This window comes from Bufo gargarizans, chromosome 2, assembly GCF_014858855.1.
Source record: "Bufo gargarizans isolate SCDJY-AF-19 chromosome 2, ASM1485885v1, whole genome shotgun sequence".
NCBI lineage: Eukaryota > Metazoa > Chordata > Amphibia > Anura > Bufonidae > Bufo > Bufo gargarizans.
The window spans coordinates 420,969,416-420,994,302 of NC_058081.1; the positions used below are offsets into that span (position 1 = coordinate 420,969,416).

The following is a 24,887-nucleotide window of genomic DNA, read 5'->3' on the forward strand; positions in this document are numbered from 1 at the left end:
AAAGCACATTTTTTGTTCTGGGTTGAAGTACAATTCCCAATTTAGCAATTTCATAATTTAGTGGTTTCTGCTATATCAGAGCTATTTGAAATCTATCCCTAAAAGGGTATATAATATTGAAGGTGCACATAGGGTCATTCAGAATAACTTCACACACACCCGCTACTGTGTATTTCCAAGTCTAATTCTGTCACTAAACCCATACCTGTCACCCAGCGCCTAAATACTAGGCCTCAAATTTAAATCCCTCTAAATCTCTCGTTACCGTTGTCCTGTTGTAGCTGGGAAAGTTATTTAGTGCCCGTCAAAGCACATTTTTTGTTCTGGGTTGAAGTACAATTCCCAATTTAGCAATTTCATAATTTAGTGGTTCCTGCTATATCAGAGCTATTTGAAATCTATCCCAAAAAGGGTATATAATATTGAAGGTGCACATAGGGTCATTCAGAATAACTTCACACACACCCGCTACTGTGTATTTCCAAGTCTAATTCTGTCACTAAATCCATACCGGTGACCCAGCGCCTAAATACTAGGCCTCAAATTTAATTCCCTCTAAATCTCTCGTTACCCACCGGTGTACTGTTGTTGCTGGGCAAGATATTTAGTGTCCGTCAAAGCACATTTTTTGTTCTGGGTTGAAGTACAATTCCCAATTTAGCAATTTCATAATTTAGTGGTTTCTGCTATATCAGAGCTATTTGAAATCTATCCCTAAAAGGGTATATAATATTGAAGGTGCACATAGGGTCATTCAGAATAACTTCACACACACCCGCTACTGTGTATTTCCAAGTCTAATTCTGTCACTAAACCCATACCTGTCACCCAGCGCCTAAATACTAGGCCTCAAATTTATATCCAGCTAAATCTGTCCCTAGTGCTGTAGCTGGGCGAGTTATTTAGTGTCCGTTCAAGCACATTTCTTGTTCTGGGTTGAAATACAATTCCCAATTTAGCAATTTCATAATTTAGTGGTTCCTGCTATATCAGAGCTCTTTGAAATCTATCCCAAAAAGGGTATATAATATTGAAGGTGCACATAGGGTCATTCAGAGTAACTTCACACACACCCGCTACTGTGTATTTCCAAGTCTAATTCTGTCACTAAATCCATACCGGTGACCCAGCGCCTAAATACTAGGCCTCAAATTTAATTCCCTCTAAATCTCTCGTTACCCACCGCTGTACTGTTGTTGCTGGGCAAGATATTTAGTGTCCGTCAAAGCACATTTTTTGTTCTGGGTTGAAGTACAATTCCCAATTTAGCAATTTCATAATTTAGTGGTTTCTGCTATATCAGAGCTATTTGAAATCTATCCCAAAAAGGGTATATAATATTGAAGGTGCACATAGGGTCATTCAGAATAACTTCACACACACCCGCTACTGTGTATTTCCAAGTCTAATTCTGTCACTAAACCCATACCTGTCACCCAGCGCCTAAATACTAGGCCTCAAATTTAAATCCCTCTAAATCTCTCGTTACCGTTGTCCTGTTGTAGCTGGGAAAGTTATTTAGTGCCCGTCAAAGCACATTTTTTGTTCTGGGTTGAAGTACAATTCCCAATTTAGCAATTTCATAATTTAGTGGTTCCTGCTATATCAGAGCTATTTGAAATCTATCCCAAAAAGGGTATATAATATTGAAGGTGCACATAGGGTCATTCAGAATAACTTCACACACACCCGCTACTGTGTATTTCCAAGTCTAATTCTGTCACTAAATCCATACCGGTGACCCAGCGCCTAAATACTAGGCCTCAAATTTAATTCCCTCTAAATCTCTCGTTACCCACCGGTGTACTGTTGTTGCTGGGCAAGATATTTAGTGTCCGTCAAAGCACATTTTTTGTTCTGGGTTGAAGTACAATTCCCAATTTAGCAATTTCATAATTTAGTGGTTTCTGCTATATCAGAGCTATTTGAAATCTATCCCTAAAAGGGTATATAATATTGAAGGTGCACATAGGGTCATTCAGAATAACTTCACACACACCCGCTACTGTGTATTTCCAAGTCTAATTCTGTCACTAAACCCATACCTGTCACCCAGCGCCTAAATACTAGGCCTCAAATTTAAATCCCTCTAAATCTCTCGTTACCGTTGTCCTGTTGTAGCTGGGAAAGTTATTTAGTGCCCGTCAAAGCACATTTTTTGTTCTGGGTTGAAGTACAATTCCCAATTTAGCAATTTCATAATTTAGTGGTTCCTGCTATATCAGAGCTATTTGAAATCTATCCCAAAAAGGGTATATAATATTGAAGGTGCACATTGGGTCATTCAGAATAACTTCACACACACGCTTCTGTGCATTTCCAAGTCTAATTCTGTCACTAAATCCATACCGGTGACCCAGCGCCTAAATACTAGGCCTCAAATTTAATTCCCTCTAAATCTCTCGTTACCCACCGCTGTACTGTTGTTGCTGGGCAAGATATTTAGTGTCCGTCAAAGCACATTTTTTGTTCTGGGTTGAAGTACAATTCCCAATTTAGCAATTTCATAATTTAGTGGTTTCTGCTATATCAGAGCTATTTGAAATCTATCCCTAAAAGGGTATATAATATTGAAGGTGCACATAGGGTCATTCAGAATAACTTCACACACACCCGCTACTGTGTATTTCCAAGTCTAATTCTGTCACTAAATCCATACCGGTGACCCAGCGCCTAAATACTAGGCCTCAAATTTAATTCCCTCTAAATCTCTCGTTACCCACCGTTGTACTGTTGTTGCTGGGCAAGATATTTAGTGTCCGTCAAAGCACATTTTTTGTTCTGGGTTGAAGTACAATTCCCAATTTAGCAATTTCATAATTTAGTGGTTTCTGCTATATCAGAGCTATTTGAAATCTATCCCTAAAAGGGTATATAATATTCAAGGTGCACATTGGGTCATTCAGAATAACTTCACACACACACGCTTCTGTGCATTTCCAAGTCTAATTCTGTCACTAAATCCATACCGGTCACCCAGCGCCTAAATACTAGGCCTCAAATTTATATCCCGCTGAATTTGAATACAATACATTGGGCCAAATAATATATTTGTTGTTGTGGTGAACCATAACAATGAGAAAAACATCTAGTAAGGGACGCGGACGTGGACATGGTCGTGGTGGTGTTAGTGGACCCTCTGGTGCTGGGAGAGGACGTGGCCGTTCTGCCACATCCACACGTCCTAGTGTACCAACTACTTCAGGTCCCAGTAGCCGCCAGAATTTACAGCGATATATGGTGGGGCCCAATGCCGTTCTAAGGATGGTAAGGCCTGAGCAGGTACAGGCATTAGTCAATTGGGTGGCCGACAGTGGATCCAGCACGTTCACATTATCTCCCACCCAGTCTTCTGCAGAAAGCGCACAGATGGCGCCTGAAAACCAACCCCATCAGTCTGTCACATCACCCCCATGCATACCAGGGAAACTGTCTCAGCCTCAAGTTATGCAGCAGTCTCTTATGCTGTTTGAAGACTCCGCTGGCAGGGTTTCCCAAGGGCATCCACCTAGCCCTTCCCCAGCGGTGAAAGACATAGAATGCACTGACGCACAACCACTTATGTTTCCTGATGATGAGGACATGGGAATACCACCTCAGCATGTCTCTGATGATGACGAAACACAGGTGCCAACTGCTGCGTCTTTCTGCAGTGTGCAGACTGAACAGGAGGTCAGGGATCAAGACTGGGTGGAAGACGATGCAGGGGACGATGAGGTCCTAGACCCCACATGGAATGAAGGTCGTGCCACTGACTTTCACAGTTCGGAGGAAGAGGCAGTGGTGAGACCGAGCCAACAGCGTAGCAAAAGAGGGAGCAGTGGGCAAAAGCAGAACACCCGCCGCCAAGAGACTCCGCCTGCTACTGACCGCCGCCATCTGGGACCGAGCACCCCAAAGGCAGCTTCAAGGAGTTCCCTGGCATGGCACTTCTTCAAACAATGTGCTGACGACAAGACCCGAGTGGTTTGCACGCTGTGCCATCAGAGCCTGAAGCGAGGCATTAACGTTCTGAACCTGAGCACAACCTGCATGACCAGGCACCTGCATGCAAAGCATGAACTGCAGTGGAGTAAACACCTTAAAACCAAGGAAGTCACTCAGGCTCCCCCTGCTACCTCTTCTGCTGCTGCCGCCTCGGCCTATTCTGCTGCTGCCGCCTCGGCCTCTTCCTCCGCCTCTGGAGGAACGTTGGCACCTGCCGCCCAGCAAACAGGGGATGTACCACCAACACCACCACCACCACCTCCGTCACCAAGCGTCTCAACCATGTCACACGCCAGCGTTCAGCTCTCCATCTCACAAACATTTGATAGAAAGCGTAAATTCCCACCTAGCCACCCTCGATCCCTGGCCCTGAATGCCAGCATTTCTAAACTACTGGCCTATGAAATGCTGTCATTTAGGCTGGTGGACACAGACAGCTTCAAACAGCTCATGTCGCTTGCTGTCCCACAGTATGTTGTTCCCAGCCGGCACTACTTCTCCAAGAGAGCCGTGCCTTCCCTGCACAACCAAGTATCCGATAAAATCAAGTGTGCACTGCGCAACGCCATCTGTAGCAAGGTCCACCTAACCACAGATACGTGGACCAGTAAGCACGGCCAGGGACGCTATATCTCCCTAACTGCACACTGGGTAAATGTAGTGGCAGCTGGGCCCCAGGCGGAGAGCTGTTTGGCGCACGTCCTTCCGCCGCCAAGGATCGCAGGGCAACATTCTTTGCCTCCTGTTGCCACCTCCTCCTTCTCGGCTTCCTCCTCCTCTTCTTCCACCTGCTCATCCAGTCAGCCACACACCTTCACCACCAACTTCAGCACAGCCCGGGGTAAACGTCAGCAGGCCATTCTGAAACTCATATGTTTGGGGGACAGGCCCCACACCGCACAGGAGTTGTGGCGGGGTATAGAACAACAGACCGACGAGTGGTTGCTGCCGGTGAGCCTCAAGCCCGGCCTGGTGGTGTGTGATAATGGGCGAAATCTCGTTGCAGCTCTGGGACTAGCCAATTTGACGCACATCCCTTGCTTGGCGCATGTGCTGAATTTGGTGGTGCAGAAGTTCATTCACAACTACCCCGACATGTCAGAGCTGCTGCATAAAGTGCGGGCCGTCTGTTCGCGCTTCCGGCGTTCACATCCTGCTGCTGCTCGCCTGTCTGCGCTACAGCGTAACTTCGGCCTTCCCGCTCACCGCCTCATATGCGACGTGCCCACCAGGTGGAACTCCACCTTGCACATGCTGGACAGACTGTGCGAGCAGCAGCAGGCCATAGTGGAGTTTCAGCTGCAGCACGCACGGGTCAGTCGCACTACAGAACAGCACCACTTCACCACCAATGACTGGGCCTCCATGCGAGACCTGTGTGCCCTGTTGCGCTGTTTCGAGTACTCCACCAACATGGCCAGTGGCGATGACACCGTTATCAGCGTTACAATACCACTTCTATGTCTCCTTGAGAAAACACTTAGGGCGATGATGGAACAGGAGGTGGCCCAGGAGGAGGAGGAGGAGGATGAGGAAGAGGGGTCATTTTTAGCACTTTCAGGCCAGTCTCTTCGAAGTGACTCAGAGGGAGGTTTTTTGCAACAGCAGAGGCCAGGTACAAATGTGGCCAGCCAGGGCCCACTACTGGAGGACGAGGAGGACGAGGATGAGGAGGAGGTGGAGGAGGATGAGGATGAAGCATGGTCACAGCGGGGTGGCACCCAACGCAGCTCGGGTCCATCACTGGTGCGTGGCTGGGGGGAAAGGCAGGACGATGACGATACGCCTCCCACAGAGGACAGCTTGTCCTTACCCCTGGGCAGCCTGGCACACATGAGCGACTACATGCTGCAGTGCCTGCGCAACGACAGCAGAGTTGCCCACATTTTAACCTGTGCGGACTACTGGGTTGCCACCCTGCTGGATCCACGCTACAAAGACAATGTGCCCACCTTACTTCCTGCACTGGAGCGTGATAGGAAGATGCGCGAGTACAAGCGCACGTTGGTAGACGCGCTACTGAGAGCATTCCCAAATGTCACAGGGGAACAAGTGGAAGCCCAAGGCCAAGGCAGAGGAGGAGCAAGAGGTCGCCAAGGCAGCTGTGTCACGGCCAGCTCCTCTGAGGGCAGGGTTAGCATGGCAGAGATGTGGAAAACTTTTGTCAACACGCCACAGCTAACTGCACCACCACCTGATACGCAACGTGTTAGCAGGAGGCAACATTTTACTAACATGGTGGAACAGTACGTGTGCACACCCCTCCACGTACTGACTGATGGTTCGGCCCCATTCAACTTCTGGGTCTCTAAATTGTCCACGTGGCCAGAGCTAGCCTTTTATGCCTTGGAGGTGCTGGCCTGCCCGGCAGCCAGCGTTTTGTCTGAACGTGTATTCAGCACGGCAGGGGGCGTCATTACAGACAAACGCAGCCGCCTGTCTACAGCCAATGTGGACAAGCTGACGTTCATAAAAATGAACCAGGCATGGATCCCACAGGACCTGTCCGTCCCTTGTCCAGATTAGACATTAACTACCTCCCCATAACCATATATTATTGGACTCCAGGGCACTTCCTCATTCAATCCTATTTTTATTTTCATTTTACCATTATATTGCGATGCTACCCAAAGTTGAATGAACCTCTCCTCTGCCTGTGTGCTAGGCCTAAATATATGCCAATGGACTGTTGCAGTGGTGGCTGACATGAAGCCTGATTCTCTGCTATGACATGCAGACTAATTCTCTGCTGACATGAAGCCAGATTGTCTGTTACGGGACCTCTCTCCTCTGCCTGGGTGCTGGGCCTAAATTTATGACAATGGACTGTTGCAGTGGTGGCTGACGTGAAGCCTGATTCTCTGCTATGACATGCAGACTGATTCTCTGCTGTCATGAAGCCAGATTGTCTGTTACGGGACCTTTCTCCTCTACCTGGGTTCTGGGCCTAAATTTATGAAAATTGACTCTTACAGTGGTGGGTGACGTGAAGCCTGATTCTCTGCTATGATATGAAGACTGATTCTCTGCTGACATGAAGCCAGATTGTCTGTTACGGGACCTTTCTCCTCTGCCTGGGTTCTGGGCCTAAATTTATGAAAATTGACTCTTACAGTGGTGGGTGACGTGAAGCCTGATTCTCTGCTATGATATGAAGACTGATTCTCTGCTGACATGAAGCCAGATTGTCTGTTACGGGACCTTTCTCCTCTGCCTGGGTTCTGGGCCTAAATTTATGAAAATTGACTCTTACAGTGGTGGGTGACGTGAAGCCTGATTCTCTGCTATGATATGAAGACTGATTCTCTGCTGACATGAAGCCAGATTGTCTGTTACGGGACCTTTCTCCTCTGCTGGGTTCTGGGCCTAAATTTATGAAAATTGACTCTTACAGTGGTGGGTGACGTGAAGCCTGATTCTCTGCTATGATATGAAGACTGATTCTCTGCTGACATGAAGCCAGATTGTCTGTTACGGGACCTTTCTCCTCTGCCTGGGTTCTGGGCCTAAATTTATGAAAATTGACTCTTACAGTGGTGGGTGACGTGAAGCCTGATTCTCTGCTATGATATGAAGACTGATTCTCTGCTGACATGAAGCCAGATTGTCTGTTACGGGACCTTCTCCCTCTGCCTGGGTTCTGGCCTAAATTTATGCCAATGGACTCTTACAGTGGTGGGCTGACGTGAAGCCTGATTCTCTGCTATGATATGCAGACTGATTCTCTGCTGACATGAAGCCAGATTGTCTGTTACGGGACCTCTCTCCTCTGCCTGGGTGCTGGGCCTAAATATATGCCAATGGACTGTTGCAGTGGTGGCTGACGTGAAGCCTCATTCTCTGCTATGACATGCAGACTAATTCTCTGCTGACATGAAGACAGATTCTCTGTTACGGGACCTCTCTCCTCTGCCTGGGTGCCGGGGCCTAAATATCTGAGAATGGACTGTTCCAGTGGTGGCTGACGTGAAGCCTCATTCTCTGCTATGACATGCAGACTAATTCTCTGCTGACATGAAGACAGATTCTCTGTTACGGGACCTCCCTCCTCTGCCTGGGTGCTGGGCCTAAATATATGCCAATGGACTGTTGCAGTGGTGGCTGACGTGAAGCCTCATTCTCTGCTATGACATGCAGACTAATTCTCTGCTGACATGAAGACAGATTCTCTGTTACGGGACCTCCCTCCTCTGCCTGGGTGCTGGGCCTAAATATATGCCAATGGACTGTTGCAGTGGTGGCTGACGTGAAGCCTCATTCTCTGCTATGACATGCAGACTGATTCTCTGCTGACATGAAGCCAGATTCTCTGTTACGGGACCTCTCTCCTCTGCCTGTGTGTGTGCTGGGCCTAAATATATGCCAATGGACTGTTGCAGTGGTGGCTGACGTGAAGCCTCATTCTCTGCTATGACATGCAGACTGATTCTCTGCTGACATGAAGCCAGATTCTCTGTTACGGGACCTCTCTCCTCTGCCTGTGTGTGCTGGGCCTAAATATATGCCAATGGACTGTTGCAGTGGTGGCTGACGTGAAGCCTCATTCTCTGCTATGACATGCAGACTAATTCTCTGCTGACATGAAGACAGATTCTCTGTTACGGGACCTCCTCCTCTGCCTGTGTGTGCTGGGCCTAAATATATGCCAATGGACTGTTGCAGTGGTGGCTGACGTGAAGCCTCATTCTCTGCTATGACATGCAGACTGATTCTCTGCTGACATGAAGCCAGATTCTCTGTTACGGGACCTCTCTCCTCTGCCTGTGTGTGTGCTGGGCCTAAATATATGCCAATGGACTGTTGCAGTGGTGGCTGACGTGAAGCCTCATTCTCTGCTATGACATGCAGACTAATTCTCTGCTGACATGAAGACAGATTCTCTGTTACGGGACCTCCCTCCTCTGCCTGGGTGCTGGGCCTAAATATATGCCAATGGACTGTTGCAGTGGTGGCTGACGTGAAGCCTCATTCTCTGCTATGACATGCAGACTAATTCTCTGCTGACATGAAGACAGATTCTCTGTTACGGGACCTCTCTCCTCTGCCTGGGTGCCGGGGCCTAAATATCTGAGAATGGACTGTTCCAGTGGTGGGTGACGGGAAGCCAGATTCTCTGCTATGGAACCTCTCTCCAATTGATTTTGGTTAATTTTTATTTATTTAATTTTTATTTTAATTCATTTCCCTATCCACATTTGTTTGCAGGGGATTTACCTACATGTTGCTGCCTTTTGCAGCCCTCTAGCTCTTTCCTGGGCTGTTTTACAGCCTTTTTAGTGCCGAAAAGTTCGGGTCCCCATTGACTTCAATGGGGTTCGGGTTCGGGACGAAGTTCGGATCGGGTTCGGATCCCGAACCCGAACATTTCCGGGATGTTCGGCCGAACTTCTCGAACCCGAACATCCAGGTGTTCGCTCAACTCTAGAGCCGACTATGGGCGTGCATCTTCTTAATGAATATGTAAATTAACTAATGTAGGAAGTCAGTCTATAGTGGTGGGTGTTTGTATGTATACATTCTGTTTATTTTATGTTTATTTAATTTAATTTTGTTCCTGTAAGTCTCTTGATCCGGTGACATAGACATCCATCAGGATTGTGTCTTCAGTGTGAGGCATAGACGTCTATCAGGACTGTGTCTTTAGTGTGAGGCATAGACGTCTATCAGGATTGTGTCTTTAGTGTGAGGCATAGACGTCTATCAGGATTGTGCCTTCAGTGTGCAGTGGAACACTAGGCTGTTTACAGAATTGCCATCAATGCTCTAAATTGTCTGTATTATATACCTACAGTTGTTTTAAATAATAACAGTCAGACATCACTAACCTGATCAATCACTGTTTTTGGTAGAAATGAAATTTCTACATGGCAAATAATTTACTAGCCAACATACCCAATCCAACAGACGCAACAGTCAGGCCATGCATTCTGCTGATTCTCTGTAATTCAATCACATATTGAAAGGGGCATGTTCAAAATAATAACAGTGTGGAGTTCAATTAGTGAGTGTAACAGATCCCCGTTTTAAAGATGGTTTTTAGCCAGGGCCTTGGATACTTGCTCTTAACAATGGACGCAGACATCTATGTGTATCAAAAACAAATCTATAAAAATAAACAGAATGTATACATACAAACACCCACCAGTATAGATTGACATCCTACGCCCTTAAAACGCGTTGACCTGTAAAAATAATGACGTTTTTGTTAACTTATTATAGAAACATAGAATGTGTTGGCAGATAAGAACCATTTGGCCCATCTAGTCTGCCCAATATACTAAGTACTATGGATAGCCCCTGGCCCTCTCTTATATGAAGGATGGCCTTATGCCTATGCCATGCATGCTTAAACTTCTTCACTGTATTTGCAGATACCACTTCTGCAGGAAGGCTATTCCATGCATCCACTACTCTCTCAGTAAAGTAATACTTCCTGATATTACTTTTAAACCTTTGCCCCTCTAATTTAAAACTATGTCCTCTTGTAGCAGTTTTTCTTCTTTTAAATATTCTCTCCTCTTTTACCTTGTTGATTCCCTTTATGTATTTAAAAGTTTCTATCATATCCCCTTTGTCTCGTCTTTCTTCCAAGCTATACATGTTAAGGTCCTTTTAATCTTTCCTGGTAAGTTTTATCCTGCAATCCATGTACTAGTTTAGTAGCTCTTCTCTGAACTCTCTCCAAAGGATCAATATCCTTCTGGAGATATGGTCTCCAGTACTGCGCACAATACCCCAAATGAGGTCTCACGTCGCTCCCTTAACATTGTCATCCACAGCACCCTGCCCCTTTAAAGCTGACCTGCAGCAGTGAAGAAAAATGGCTGGGTTGTTATGGAAACCTGGTGTAAAACTGTGTGTATGTGGAGACTAAGGACCTGTGAGTTTCTATTGGCTGATAAGGTACATGTGACCGTGTATATGGCAGTTGGGATATGAAGAGAAAGACCTGCAGGCTTCTATTGGCTAATGTAGGTTATTGGATGTGCCATATTTTCATTTTTTAAGAATATCTCAGGAATGGTATGTGCTAGAGAGCTGTGACCCCCACAAGATTTCTTTCCAGGTAGCAAGTCATGTGTATACCAAATTTCATTGAAATCGATGATTGTGTTTTTGAGTGATTGCGGAACATTCATACATAAGTCCTTCTTTATATATATATAAATAATGATATTATTGTATATTATTATTATTATTTACATCATGTTCTAAAATATATTGAAATCTCAATTAAGCTCTAATCTTATTTGAATTTACAGTATGACTTCATGGAGCGTTTGGATGGCAAGGAGAAGTGGAGTGTAATAGAAGCCCCAAGAGAGCGCCGCAGCATTCAGACACTGGTACAAAATGAGGCTGTGTTTGTCCAGTACTTGGATGTTGGAATCTGGCACTTGGCCTTCTACAATGATGGAAAGGACAAGGAGATAGTGTCATTCAATACTGTTGTCCTTGGTAAGAATATTATTTTATTACTCATGCAATGAAGTTTGCATTAATAATCAAAATTACATTTCACGCAACATTGTTATTATTTTTTTTTCTTTAGATGCTCAAAAATTGAAATTCAATTTCAGAAGTCTTTACATGGTTATCTCATGAAAATGAATTATTACTTAACCACAGGGGTCGGACTGTTGGTATTTCCATCACACAGAGAACGAGGGGTCCCTGATTTTTTTCTCTGAATGGAGCATGTGTGGTCCACTGCTCATTCACCTCTATGAGAGTGGTGACTCAGAAAACAGCCAGAAAAGTTTTAGATTTATTTTCTACTGCAGACACATTTGCATCTTAACTATACCTACAATCCTGAGAAATTTAGCACCTCCCCATAAACTTTGAAAGGATTTGTGATCTACCAAATGCTAAGAAATATAATGTAATGATCAGTGAGGATCTAGGAGGTGAATCCTCTGTTCAGACATTAAAGGGATTCTGTCACCAGATTTAACCCTATTAAGCTAGCTGACATTAGCAACTAGAGGCTCCATTCTCCCACTTTTGTCGCCTCCTTCCAAGTCCTGATTGACAGGGCCAGGCAGCACTGGCATCTGTCTGCCAGCCCTGTGCTCTGGTGAAATCTCGTGCCATTCAGTGTTTGGCACAGACGCGTTGAGGAAGATGGCCGCCTGCGAGAGTCTTTCCCTAAACCACCCTCCATCTCTGCAACCACTGAGCACCGAAGATCAGTAGTGCCCATACCTGATCATGTCTGCTCAGTTTGCACTGCAAGTTTTTTTGAAATGCTGCAATAATATTCTGTTATTAAAAAAAAACACCCATTTTGGGCAAAATACTTAATTAGCAGCCTTTGCTACATGTGTCAGTGTGAAGTACAAGCAAAATACTAAATTAGCTTCCTTTGCTGCATTTGTCAGTGTGAAAGTCAAGTGTTAGATACTGCTGTTATATTCTGTTACTAAAAAAACACCCATTTGGGGAAAAATACTAAATTAGCAGCCTTTACTGCATCTGTCAGTGTGAAATACAAGCTTTAAATACTGCCATAATATTCAGTGTTTAAATAAACACCCATTTTTGGCAATTCCATACATCTGTGGCCTTTGCTGCATCTTTCAGTGTGAAATACAAGCGTTAGATACTGCTGTTATATTGTTATTAAAAAAAACACCCATTTTGGGCAAAATAAAAAATTTGCAGCCGTTGCTACATTTGTCACTGTGAAATAGAAGCGTTAGATACTGCTGTTATATTCTGTTATTAAAAAAACACCCATTTTGGGCAAGATCCTAAATTTGTGAAGAATGAGGAGAGCGTAAGTTTTGTGGCCCCAGTCGTTGTGCTGCTGGTGGAGCTCCTGTTGCAGAGAGAGGACATGGTCGATCTGTGTCAGTTACATGCACAAGTGAAATACCTTCCTCAGGGGCAAGTAGGCGACAAAACCTTCAGCGTTATTTGGTCAGGCCTAATGTGGCTCTACGAATAGTGAGGCCAGAACAAGTACAGGTGATAGTAGATTGGGTTGCTGACAGTGCCTCTAGTTCTTTGCATTGTCTCCCACCCAGTTTCCTGCAGAAAGATCAGAGTTGGCACCTGCAGCCGATGTCAATCAGTCTTTCACCTCATCCCCTTGCAAATCAGCCAACCAGTCTGAACCCCAAGTCATGCAGCAGTCTCTTCTGCTTTTTGATGTCTCAACCTGAGCACAACCTGCATGACCAGGTATCTAAGTGCAAAGCAGGAGCTACAATGGAGTAGAAACCTCAAAAAAAAAGAAAGGTCTCTGGCTTCTCCTGCTTCCTCTTCTGCTGCAGTCTCAGCCTCTTCATCTACCTCTGGAGTGACAGTGGCACCTGCCACCCCACAAACAGAGTATCTGCCAGCAACACCACCACCTGGGTCACCAAGCATCTCCACAATATCCCATGTAAGCGTTCAGCTCCCTATCTCCCAAACACTGGAGCGGAAGAGGAAGTACCCCCCAACCCGCCCGCGATCCCTGGCCCTGAATGTCAGCATTTCAAAATTACTGTCTTTCCGTCTGGTACAGACGAGAGTTTTAAAAGCCTTATGGCGGTGGCTTCACCACCAACTTCAGCACAGCCAGGGGTAAATGACAGCAGGCAGTTTTAAAATGTATCTGTTTGGGGGACAAACCCCACACCGCGCTGGAGCTGTGGACGGGCATGGAACAGCAGACCGATGAGTGGTTGGTGCCAGTGAGCCTCAAGCCCGGCCTGGTGGGTGTGCAATAATGGGCGAAATCTCGTAGCAGCTCTGGGAGTAGCCAGTTTGATGCACATCCCTTACCTGGCGCATGTGCTGAATTTGGTGGTTCAGAGGTTCCTTTAAAATTACACCGATATGTCAGAGCTGCTGCAGAAAGTGCGGACTGTCTGAGCACGCTTTTGGCGTTCTCACCCTTCTGCTGCTCGTCTGTCAGCGCCGCAGTGTAACTTCGGCCTTCCCGCTCACCACCTCATAAGCAACGTGCCCACAAGGTGGAACTCCACGTTGCACATGCTGGCCAGACTGTGCGAGCAGCAGCAGGCGATAGTGGAGTTTCAGCTGCAGCACGCAGAGGTGAGTCGCTTGGCGGAACAGCACCACTTCACCATGAATGACTGGTCCTCCATGCGAGACCTGTGTTCCTTGTTGCGCTGTTTCGAGTACTCCACCAACATCGCCAGTGCAGATGACGCCGTTATCAGCGTTACTATCCCACTTTTATGCCTCCTTGAAAAAACGCTTTGGGCGATGATGGAAGAGGATGTGGCACAGGAGGAGGAGGAGGAGGAAAAGTGATCATTTCCAAGGGTTTCAGGCTAGTCATTCACAAGTGGCTCCGAGGGTGGGTTCCTGCACCCACAAACTCCAGGTACACAATTGTCCAGCCAGGGCGCAGTTCTGGAGGATGAGGAGGAGAAGATGGAGATGGAGATGGAGGAACCGTGTTCACAGCAGGGTGGCATCCAGACCAGCTTATGGCCATCACTGGTACATGGCTGCAGGGATACAGAGGACACTGACGATATACCTCCCACAAAAAATAGCTTTTCGTTGCCTCTGGGAAGCCTGGCACACATGACCGATTACATGCTGATGCATGTTGCTGCAGTTTTTCTTCAACGACCGCCGAGTTTCTAACTTGTACTGATTACCGAGTGGCCACGCTGCTGGATCTCCATCACAAGGACAACATACCATCCTTAATTCTGTCACTGGAGCGTGATTGTAAGATGTGCGAGTACAAGCGCACGCTATTAGATGCGCTGCTGGTGGCATTCCCACTTGACAGCGGGGGCACAGTGGAAGCACAAGGCGAAGGCAGAGGAGGAGGAAGAGAAAGAGGTCGCCAACGCAGCTTGGGCACCACCAGCACCTCAGAAGGCAGGGTTAGCATGGCCAAAATGTGGAAATGCTTTATCAGCACATCACAACAACCAGCACCACCAGCTGATATGGAACGTCTTAGCAGGAGGCAGCATTTCAGCAACATGGTGGGGCAGTATGTGTGCACACACCTACACGTACTGAATGATGGGTCTGCCCTCTTCAACTTCTAGGTTTCCAAATTGGGCACATGGCCTGAGCTTGCCCTTTATGCATTGGAGGTGCTGGCCTGCCCTGCAGCCAGTGTATTGTCTGAACGTGTGTTTAGCATGGCAGGGGGCGTTTTCACAGCAAGTGCAGCCGCCTGTCCACAGCCAGTGTGATATAACCCTGCTCTACCTAGTAGACAGGTAAATAATTTTCACAAATTTTTCTGTTATATTGTCGGGTGAAAATCTCAAATTTTTGTCTGTGATATACCCCTGCTCTACATAGTGGACAGAGAAATACATTTCACTAATTTGTCTGTTACATTGTTGGGTGACATTCACCAATTTTTGGCATTGATATACCACTGCTCTACATAGTGGACAAGGAAATACATTTCACTAATTTGTCTGTTACATTTTTGGGCGACAAATGCTCATCTTTTGCGCTAGAAAGTACATTTGCGGCCTACACTGCATTTAGGACAGTACGAATCAGGTGAGGCCAGAACAAGTACAGACTATAGTAGATTGGCGGGCTGACAGTGCCTATAGTTCATTCACATTGTCTACCACCCAGTCCCCTGCTGAAAGATCAGAGTTGGCACCTACAGCTCATGGCCATCTGTCTTTCAACTCACCCCATTGCAAATCAGGCAAGCAGTCTGAGCCCCAAGTCATGCAGCAGTCTCTTATGCTTTTTGATGACTCTGCTGGCAGGGTTTTCGTGGGCCATACACATAGCCCTGCACAAGAAGTGGAAGAGATTAATTGCACTGATGCCCAACCTCTTATGTTTCGGGATGAGAACATTGGAAGACCTCCGCAGCACGTCTCTGATGATGACAAAACAGAGATGCCAATTTGCTTCAGATTTGTGCAGTCTGCAGACCGACAAGGAGGCAGGGCCGTCTTTAATATTGATTGGACCCTGGGCAAAAATTTACTTGGGCCCCCTGGATCCCGCCTTCCCACACCTTAGCAGGCAATCACACCCTCCACCACAACACACACACAAAAAATCCACACATCTGGTAGAGTACAGTGAATGACTGTAAATACTTCCAGTTCTGAAGACTCCAGCGGCTCAGGATCAGTGTTCTGGGCAGCTGGGCTTAGGCTGGAAGTGGGCACCGCTCTGCAGGAAGGATACCAGGGCTCAGCTCACCCTAGTGTTACAGTGCACCCCAGCACCCCACGGTATGCAGTATAGCACCCCACACTATACAGTACCCCACAGTATATAGTAGAGCAGTAGCGCAGCCCACAGTATACAGCTCCCCACAGTATACAACACCTCACTGTATACAGCACCCCAAACTATACACGATATAGCCCCCCACAATATACAGTACAGCAGTATAGCACTCCACACTATACCGCACCCACAGTATACAGACCCCCACAGTACAGCAGTATAGCACTCCACAATATACAGGCCCCCACACTATACAGCCCCCACACAGTATACAGGCCCCCACACAGTATACATCCCCCCCACAGTATACAGCCCCCCACAGTATACAGGCCCCCACGCACTATGCAGCCCCCCACACAGTATAAAGCCCACCACACAGTATACAGCCCACCACACAGTATAAGTCCCCCCCACAGTATACAGGCCCCCACACAGTATACAGCCCACCACACAGTATACAGGCCCCCACACAGTATACAGCCCACCACACAGTATACAGCCCACCACACAGCAAAAATATAACATACGTTACCAAGTCAAGGATGGACAGGTTTCGGGTGTGATTAGTTCTTAAAACTCTTCCAGTAGACAAAAAATAATCCAAGTTTCTTTTTGTTGTTGAAGTAAATTGTTAGTTGCAGTTGTCTCATTTGAAGAGTGTAGATAGATAGCTAGATAAAGAGAGAGAGATAGATAGATAGATAGATAGATAGATAGATAGATCAGCCTAACCTTTTTCATGCATAGTTTATACCCCCTGTTATCTAAGAACTCCTCCCCTTAGTTCCTTTTACTTAACATCCGGATTCATTAACGTGCCCACATGGCTGGCTAATAATATTCATCTCTTCTCATGAAATCCAATTAGTAGGAAGATAACTTTAATACTTTTCTAAACCTTAAAAGTCTATATGGTCAGTGGGACATACACGGCATAAAATATATATACTAAATTATGTCATATTATATAAGTCATTGGTTAAGATATGTTGCAAATTTAAATACACCACACAGGAATATATAGAATATAATTATGAAGACATGAATAGGACATTCACACACCCAATGCTTCCTACAAAGTAGACTTCCCTAATGATTTTGTAATGAAGTAAAATAATACATTGCTATTCAAATGGTTGTCTCTCACAGATACATGTCTGTAGGACCCATTATAGTATTAACAGATACACTACATCTGCTCACAATAATTTTAAAAGACAATACACTCTATGTCCCTACAAACATGTTACCCAAACTGAACTCAGCATAAATTTTAATCCTATAGAGAAATATCAGACTCTGGTTCAATCTGTGATTACACTTAAAGTCAATGGGCATTGATATTTAGACTATAATATCTTCAGATAAGATTGTACATTTATGAAAATGCACGACAAATCCCCCTTCATTCCAAAATATTCCATAAAGTGAGAATATATTTGGAATGTTAAACTTTTCATATGTCTTCTTCATGAGTCACGGCGCGCAGACTTTGTCTATGGTGCTTTAGCCATAGTTTACCTAAAGTCTTTTTGAATAATCTTATCCAACGCACTGTTTGGATGGTCAGCAAATTCAACCATTCCATAGATCCTGCAAAACAGGATATAAGTTTGATGAATGTTTTTGATTCTCTACCTCCGCATGAATACTTAGTAAGTTACTTTTCAGTGAACCAATCTCCAGTTCCAATGTTTTAATGGAGATGGAATTGGCAACTGTTACACCTGTGGCAATGACAGCGCCCACTACGCTAAAGATTATAGCGGCAACAATGGCAGAAATAAACCGCCTCGGTCTTTGACTCGTAGAAAACTGTTCTCTGGTCAAGGTCTTTCTCGCTTGTTCCAGGATCTGCGTAATCCGTTCTTGGGAATATCCGATGTGCGTCTGGTACCAGGTTTGGATCTCCGGTGATAGGATCTCGGACACGTTGAATTGTTTTTCGATGAAGACGCGTGGATCCAGGCTGATGTAAATCTTCTGGGACAAAATCCTTATGTTCGTCAGAATGAATCCCGCGGTGTCCTGCAGCATGATTCCGGACGAAGGACCTGGCACAACAATCAGCTTGGCGTGGAATTCTTTCCCCAAGATTAGTATGACATAGATGATGGCAATCATCTTAGTCGGCATCTTGCGCCTAAAATATTGTATGACAAATATGAATACATATAATCTTTCACTTTTTATCCTGTAAGAAAATAATTAATGCTATCATATATTTTTGATTGGCATAGGTTCTTTTTTTTTTTTGAACAGGGTAAGTTCCTTGTTTTAGAGGTTAGTTAAGAGATGTTTAGTTATGGAGGAAATACATGTGAGGATGGGTTAGTATACATGTTTGTTCATACAATACCAATCCTAATTTTCGTCTTTAGCTGGAACTGTAAAATCTCTTCACCTCTCCTCCTCAGACTCCTTCTATCTCTCAAAGTCGTGAGCTAGGATGACAAACACGTAATTGATTAATGTGCACCCATTTTTCCACAAATTCATCCCCCTTAGGGATTCTTGTATACCACTGGTGACAACTTTTCAATAATGACATAAGGTCCTTTCCATGAAGGTAAGAATTTTCTCTCCTTCACTTGATCCCGAGTGAAGTTATAGAGATAAACCTGATCGGAAATTTGATAATCCTTCTGAGTAGTTTTCAGATCGTAGTATGTTTTAGCACTCACTGCAGCTTTCTCTATATTCTTCTGGGCAAACGCAAAAGCATGCTGAAGGTGCTTGCGTAAATTTTCCACATATTGATGCGATGTTGTAGCATTTGCAAATTATGATCTGTTGTCCTGTATAATAAATGCTGGGGTAACACCATCTTCCTTCCTGTGATCATCTCGAAGGGAGAAAGTTTGGTTGCTGTGCTTGGGGTGGCCCTGATGGCCATTAGAACCAAAGGCAACTTGACATCCCAGTCTTTACCGGATTCATTGACAATTTTTTTTAGAACGTTCACAATGGATTGGTTGTAGCCCTCCACTTCACAACTAGAGGCTGGCCGATAAGCTATATGCAGCTTCCTTTTTACCCCCAGTATTTCCCACATCTTTGTAATCACTTCACTAGTAAAATGACTTCCACGATCGGACTCAATGCGTTGGGGAAGACCAAACCTGGAGAATATGTGGTAAATGAGCAGAGATGCACATACGCTTGAACTGCATGTTTTGCACGGCAAACATTCTACCCATTTTGTGAACAAACAAGTTACGGTTAACATGTATCTGTTGCCTTTTGATGATGTGGTTACTGGTCCAATGAAATCAATTTGGATGTCTGACCATGGCATGGACATCCCCCTTTTCATCAGTGGTGCCCAATGAGTGGGTCCTTGTGGCTGGAATTAAGGGCATATTAGACATCCTTGACAATATGTTTGCACGTCTTGTAACATATGCGGCCAGTAAGCGTCGTCCCGTAATAACTCATATGTTAGTTTCTCACCTCGATGTCCAGCTGTTGGGGCATCATGGGCATGTTGTAGCATCAGACCTCGATACGCTGCAGGTACTACCCATTGCGTGATACTGTTCTTTGAGGTCCTTATCAGCAATCCATCCTGTAATGAGAATTGGGACTTACCCTTCATCAAAATCCGTAATTCCTCCTTACCATCACAGTCTTCCGTATTTATGGGACAATTCTGTGGATCCTGAACGTGGTTATAAAAGATACCAATAACTGGATCCCCCTTCTGGCTCGCAATGAGATCCTCACTAGGGGAATCTTGGCTCCATTGCAACACATTAGCTTCAGTTCCCTTTTGGGCCTGACTCCTTGTCATTGCATCCACTTGAGATCATCAATGTCGAAGACTTCTCCGTCAATGGCTGCTTGTTTGGCGAGGGAATCTGCTAGGTCATTCCCTTCTTTATCCATACCTGGATACTTTGAATGACCCTTTACCTTTTTCCAGTAAATTGTAAGACCGTGGGTGGTAACCATCTCGTCAATCTTACAAAACATCTTACCATGCTTGACTGGCTTGTTGTTGCTTCTCATCATGTTGGATCTTTTCCATCTGGGGAAATATTCCACAAAGCTATTACGAATATAATCAGAATCTGTGATGATTACAAACTCCTTAACATCATATTCGATAGCCATTTGTATGGCTTTGTACACAGCAGTAAGCTCTGCAACCTGGCTGCTTTTGGAACCAATTTTGTATCCAACGGATATCTCTGGGAACATATTATTCCACACGATTCCGACACCTGCAACCAGCGTGCGTTCGGATCCTACATCGGTATGGAAGGAACAGCCGTCTACATATACACATGGTAATGATTTGCAGTTCTCCTCTTCGTAAGATTTATATGGGGATGATGATTGTTCCTCCAGGAAGTCATTCTCCTGTGACTCACCTTGATGTTACACATTGGTACAATCGTGGAGTTCAGCTAATCCTTGAGCAACTGGGTTCTTATTTTGTTTATACCTGATCTCCAACGGCCATCCCATTAAGGACATCGTCCAGGCGGTTATCCTGCTGTTTGACAGGTTTCCATCCCTTATCCGATCACTCTGCAAGTATTGCAGCGGTTGGTGTGCAGGCCCCACAATAATTCTTTCACCTTGGATAAAACTTCTGAAATATTGTAAAGTCCACACAGTTGATAGTAAGGCTTTCTCACAGCTATTGAATTTTACCTCTACTGGTGACAAGGACTTGCTGACATAGGCAATGATTCTGTTCCGGTTTTCCTGTTTTTGGAAAAGGACTGCACTCATGCTTTTGTCAGTGAAACCTGTTTCCACGAAGAAAGGTTTTCCCCTTCTGGATAGGCAAGGCATGGAGCCTGGATAAGTTTGGCCTTGAGTTCAATCACAGCTTGCTCATGACGCTCATTCCATTCCGATTTTACTCCTTTCTTTATTAACTGCAAAAGAGGTTTTGTAATTTCATCATAATTATCTATAAACTTACGTGAATAGTTCATCATGCCCAAGAATGATCTCAACTCCTTGAGATTTGTAGGTGACTTGGTGTTGATCACTGCTTCCACCTTCTTCTTCTGTGGGTTGATTCCATCAGCAGTGATTTTGTGACCTAGGAAATTAACCTTGGCACGACACCATTGAGCCTTCTGAAAAGAAAGTTTCACACCAGCTTTCCTCAGCTGGGTTAGTACATGCCTCAGTTCTACAATGTGTTCCTCAAAAGTCATGCTTTTGATTAGGATGTCATCTACATAGGATAAGGTACCCTGTTCAGTAGCATCAGGCATTGCCTTATGCATGAACACAGCAAATTCATGGCCCGCATTTATGTACCCGAAGGTCAGTCGGGTTCATGCATATTGTTGCTTTCCAAATGTGAAGGCCAATTTGTACTGATCCCTCTCGTCAATTTTAATAGTCCAATATCCTTGTGCACAGTCAAGGGCGGTGAAAATTTTTGATCCTTGAATTTGTGCCAAACATTGGTCAATATACGGCACGGGCCATCCGGACATGTAAACACATTTGTTTAATTGTCTTAGGTCCGAGCAGAGATGAAATTGACCATTGGGTTTGAGGACTCCAAGTATCGGATGATTGAACGAGCTGTGTATTGGACGGATAGTGCCCCTCCTCTCCAGGTTCTTAACGATTTCCGATAATGACTCGTAAGCCACCAGCGGAAGTCCGTATTGTTTGACAAAGACAGGGGGTGCATCTGGATCTGTCTGGATCCTTGCAACAAGTATGTCTGTTTCTTCACAGTCATAAGAATCCTTGGCGAACATGTCCTGGAACTCTGTGAAGATCTCCTTTAGTTGTTGACGCTCTGACTCATCGGAGCATGCATCAGCTATAGAGACTTGTTCTTCCACCCGCTCCTGAAATTCTGAAAAGATTTCAGGCTGACTTAACTCGTAAGCTTCTTCAAGCTCACTGGTTAAGTCATTTTGGGTGTAGCATACCTTATCCTTTCCTTGTTGGCAGGATTCGTACTCCTTCTCATCGATCTCATGGTTGAAAACCATTGATGTTTCTTCGATGTGGCATGTACCTTCTTCAGAGCTGAAAGGATAAACAGAGTGTATATTGAATAACCCCTCAGGGGTTGAGGAAAAACTTTGTTCTACTACCTGTTCTTCCGTCAGGTATTCATCAGGAATAAGTCCAATAACATAATTTTGGAATCCAAAAGTGTAGTATTCTGAATCCATAGCTAAACCAATTACGGTGTCCTTTTGCAAAGATACGCTATGGGGAATCATATTATGAACTACCATCTGTAATGGAACTTGATGGACGTTTATCATGGGAGTAGGCTTTAGCTTTAGGCCGAGTTTTTGCATCCGGTTGGATAAACAGATCAAGGCATCTGCATTCTTCAGTTTCTGTCCCTTCTTCACTTGAATGGGGAGGAGAAACGGTTTGCATCCTTCAGGGATTTCAACCTCTTCAGCAACCTCAATACTTACGGCATAGGGCATCTGTTGTCCCCCTCTCAAAGCCTGCTCTACATTTTGGAATCCCTCTGGGTTTCCTGGTAATTTGGACCATAAGGTTTTATTTGCCAGATCAATCTGTACAGCAAATCTGTGTAGAAGGTCGTTACCTATATACATTTGGTACCGTGGTTCATTTATCACGATGAAAACGTGGTCCGTGGTCTTACTTCCTAGGGAGATAGACAAAAGACATCTTGCAACCACATTATGACTCTGGGAATTTTCATCCAGATCATGAACCCATTGTTCCTGCGGAGAGAAACTTTTAATCATTTTAGGATCGGGGACCTGTTTTAAGAGTCCTAAGCTTATGTAGCTGGCTTCAGATTTCAGATCCAATTTGGCATATTTCACCCGGGCTATATTGTTCACCTGTATGGGAATCAATAAATTGTCATTGACCCTTTCAATCTGTACCATGGATTGAGTATGTTTGGTCAGGTCCGCGACTTTGTGATTTCCTCCTTCAAGGGAATAGTTAATACATCATCATCCAAGGTTACCTTTTTCGATTCTGTCCCTCTGGATGCTAATGATGTGAGCGGCAGCTTACCATTGTTTAGGATCGTGACATCCGGCGTTTGATTGTTCCTGAAATGAACTTCAATCGAGTTGGGTCTCTCTTCAATCACGTGACAACTGCGTTGTGTTTGTGCATTGCAAGATAATTCATAGGCAATGGGTGTCTTCACCTGCCTCATTAATGTCCAGACTGCCTCATTAATGAAGTCTATTATGGTACTCAACCTTTTCATAAGGTCAATTCCTATGATCGAATAATAATATAGGCTGGCTCACAGTATTTTTGCATCAATTGCAATATTTATTATTATAAAATACAACTACGTATAGGTCAACATATCAGCACAAATACATACATGTGTATACTGTATAAATATAAACAGTGCGGAGCTCACGCACTAACTTATACAAACTGGAGTACTCCTAAAATAGATGAGACCTTATGACTATACTGGACCTGCAAACTTTCAATTGGGACCACAGAAAATGTCCTTGGACTATATACCAATATGCCAATTTGTTGGAACCAAGTAGGTTCAAAAGTTATCCTTATGTTGGTAAGCTCTATATTTCGGTACCTTTTGACGGTGATGGTAATACTGCCTTACAGATTGCAGCGTTCGCTCTTTCTCCACTCTATGGAGCATTCTACATCCAACTACTGAGGAAGGAACAACGTTCCGAAACGCGTCTAGTGTGTATTAGACCAAGGCTACTGGTGCGGTTTTCATCCTGCTAAACAAAAGGACTTTTTCCACCATTGAAAGAAATCCTATGCCATCATCTATTTGTCCGCTTGTATATCAACGCCATAGAACAGAGTTAAACTACTGAGCAAACTCTGCTACATCAAGCTCCGGTAACCTGACGGGCTCAAGCAAGTGACACCTTAGCTGCATTAACTTCCGCCAACCCTCCGGCTCCAAGCACCTACGTCACTAACCAGCGACTTGCCATCCAGCTGGTCACGTGGGACGCTGAGAGAACGAGTCGGAAGCCCGCTCATAGAGTGGAGAAAGAGCGAACGCTGCAATCTGTAAGGCAGTATTACCATCACCGTCAAAAGGTACCGAAATATAGAGCTTACCAACATAAGGATAACTTTTGAACCTACTTGGTTCCAACAAATTGGCATATTGGTATATAGTCCAAGGACATTTTCTGTGGTCCCAATTGAAAGTTTGCAGGTCCAGTATAGTCATAAGGTCTCATCTATTTTAGGAGTACTCCAGTTTGTATAAGTTAGTGCGTGAGCTCCGCACTGTTTATATTTATACAGTATACACATGTATGTATTTGTGCTGATATGTTGACCTATACGTAGTTGTATTTTATAATAATAAATATTGCAATTGATGCAAAAATACTGTGAGCCAGCCTATATTATTATTCGACTTGTCTGTTTCTTTCAGTTGGTAACTGAAAGGCTGAGCTCCAGTAGTTTGCTGGTGGAGCCTTTCTAATAGTATTTTGTAGTAAAACAATTCCTATGATCAGCCGATCATATGGAAGATCCACAATCAATGTGGGGTGTCTAATGGTCTTTTTGCCAATTCTAAATGTCAACCATGATGTACCTTTTACCTGTAAAGCATCTCCACCTACACTTATCAAAGAGCCATCAAATGATCTTAATCTCGGCTTCTTTGCCGTCAAATTCAAAACCTGTTTGAAATAACTATAAGATAAGATGGTGGCTTGTGATCCGGTGTCGAGTAA

At 44.7% G+C, this 24,887-nt stretch overlaps 1 protein-coding gene across 1 annotated transcript in view; it reads left to right on the plus strand.

Moving 5' to 3' along the window:
- TENM2 (teneurin transmembrane protein 2) overlaps positions 1-24,887 on the plus strand; it is a 3,034,822-nt gene that overhangs the window by 1,849,404 nt on the left and 1,160,531 nt on the right. The window contains exon 8 of the mRNA XM_044277356.1: positions 11,250-11,445. Within this exon, the coding sequence (XP_044133291.1) occupies positions 11,250-11,445 (196 nt within the window). The remainder of the gene's footprint in view (positions 1-11,249; positions 11,446-24,887) is intronic.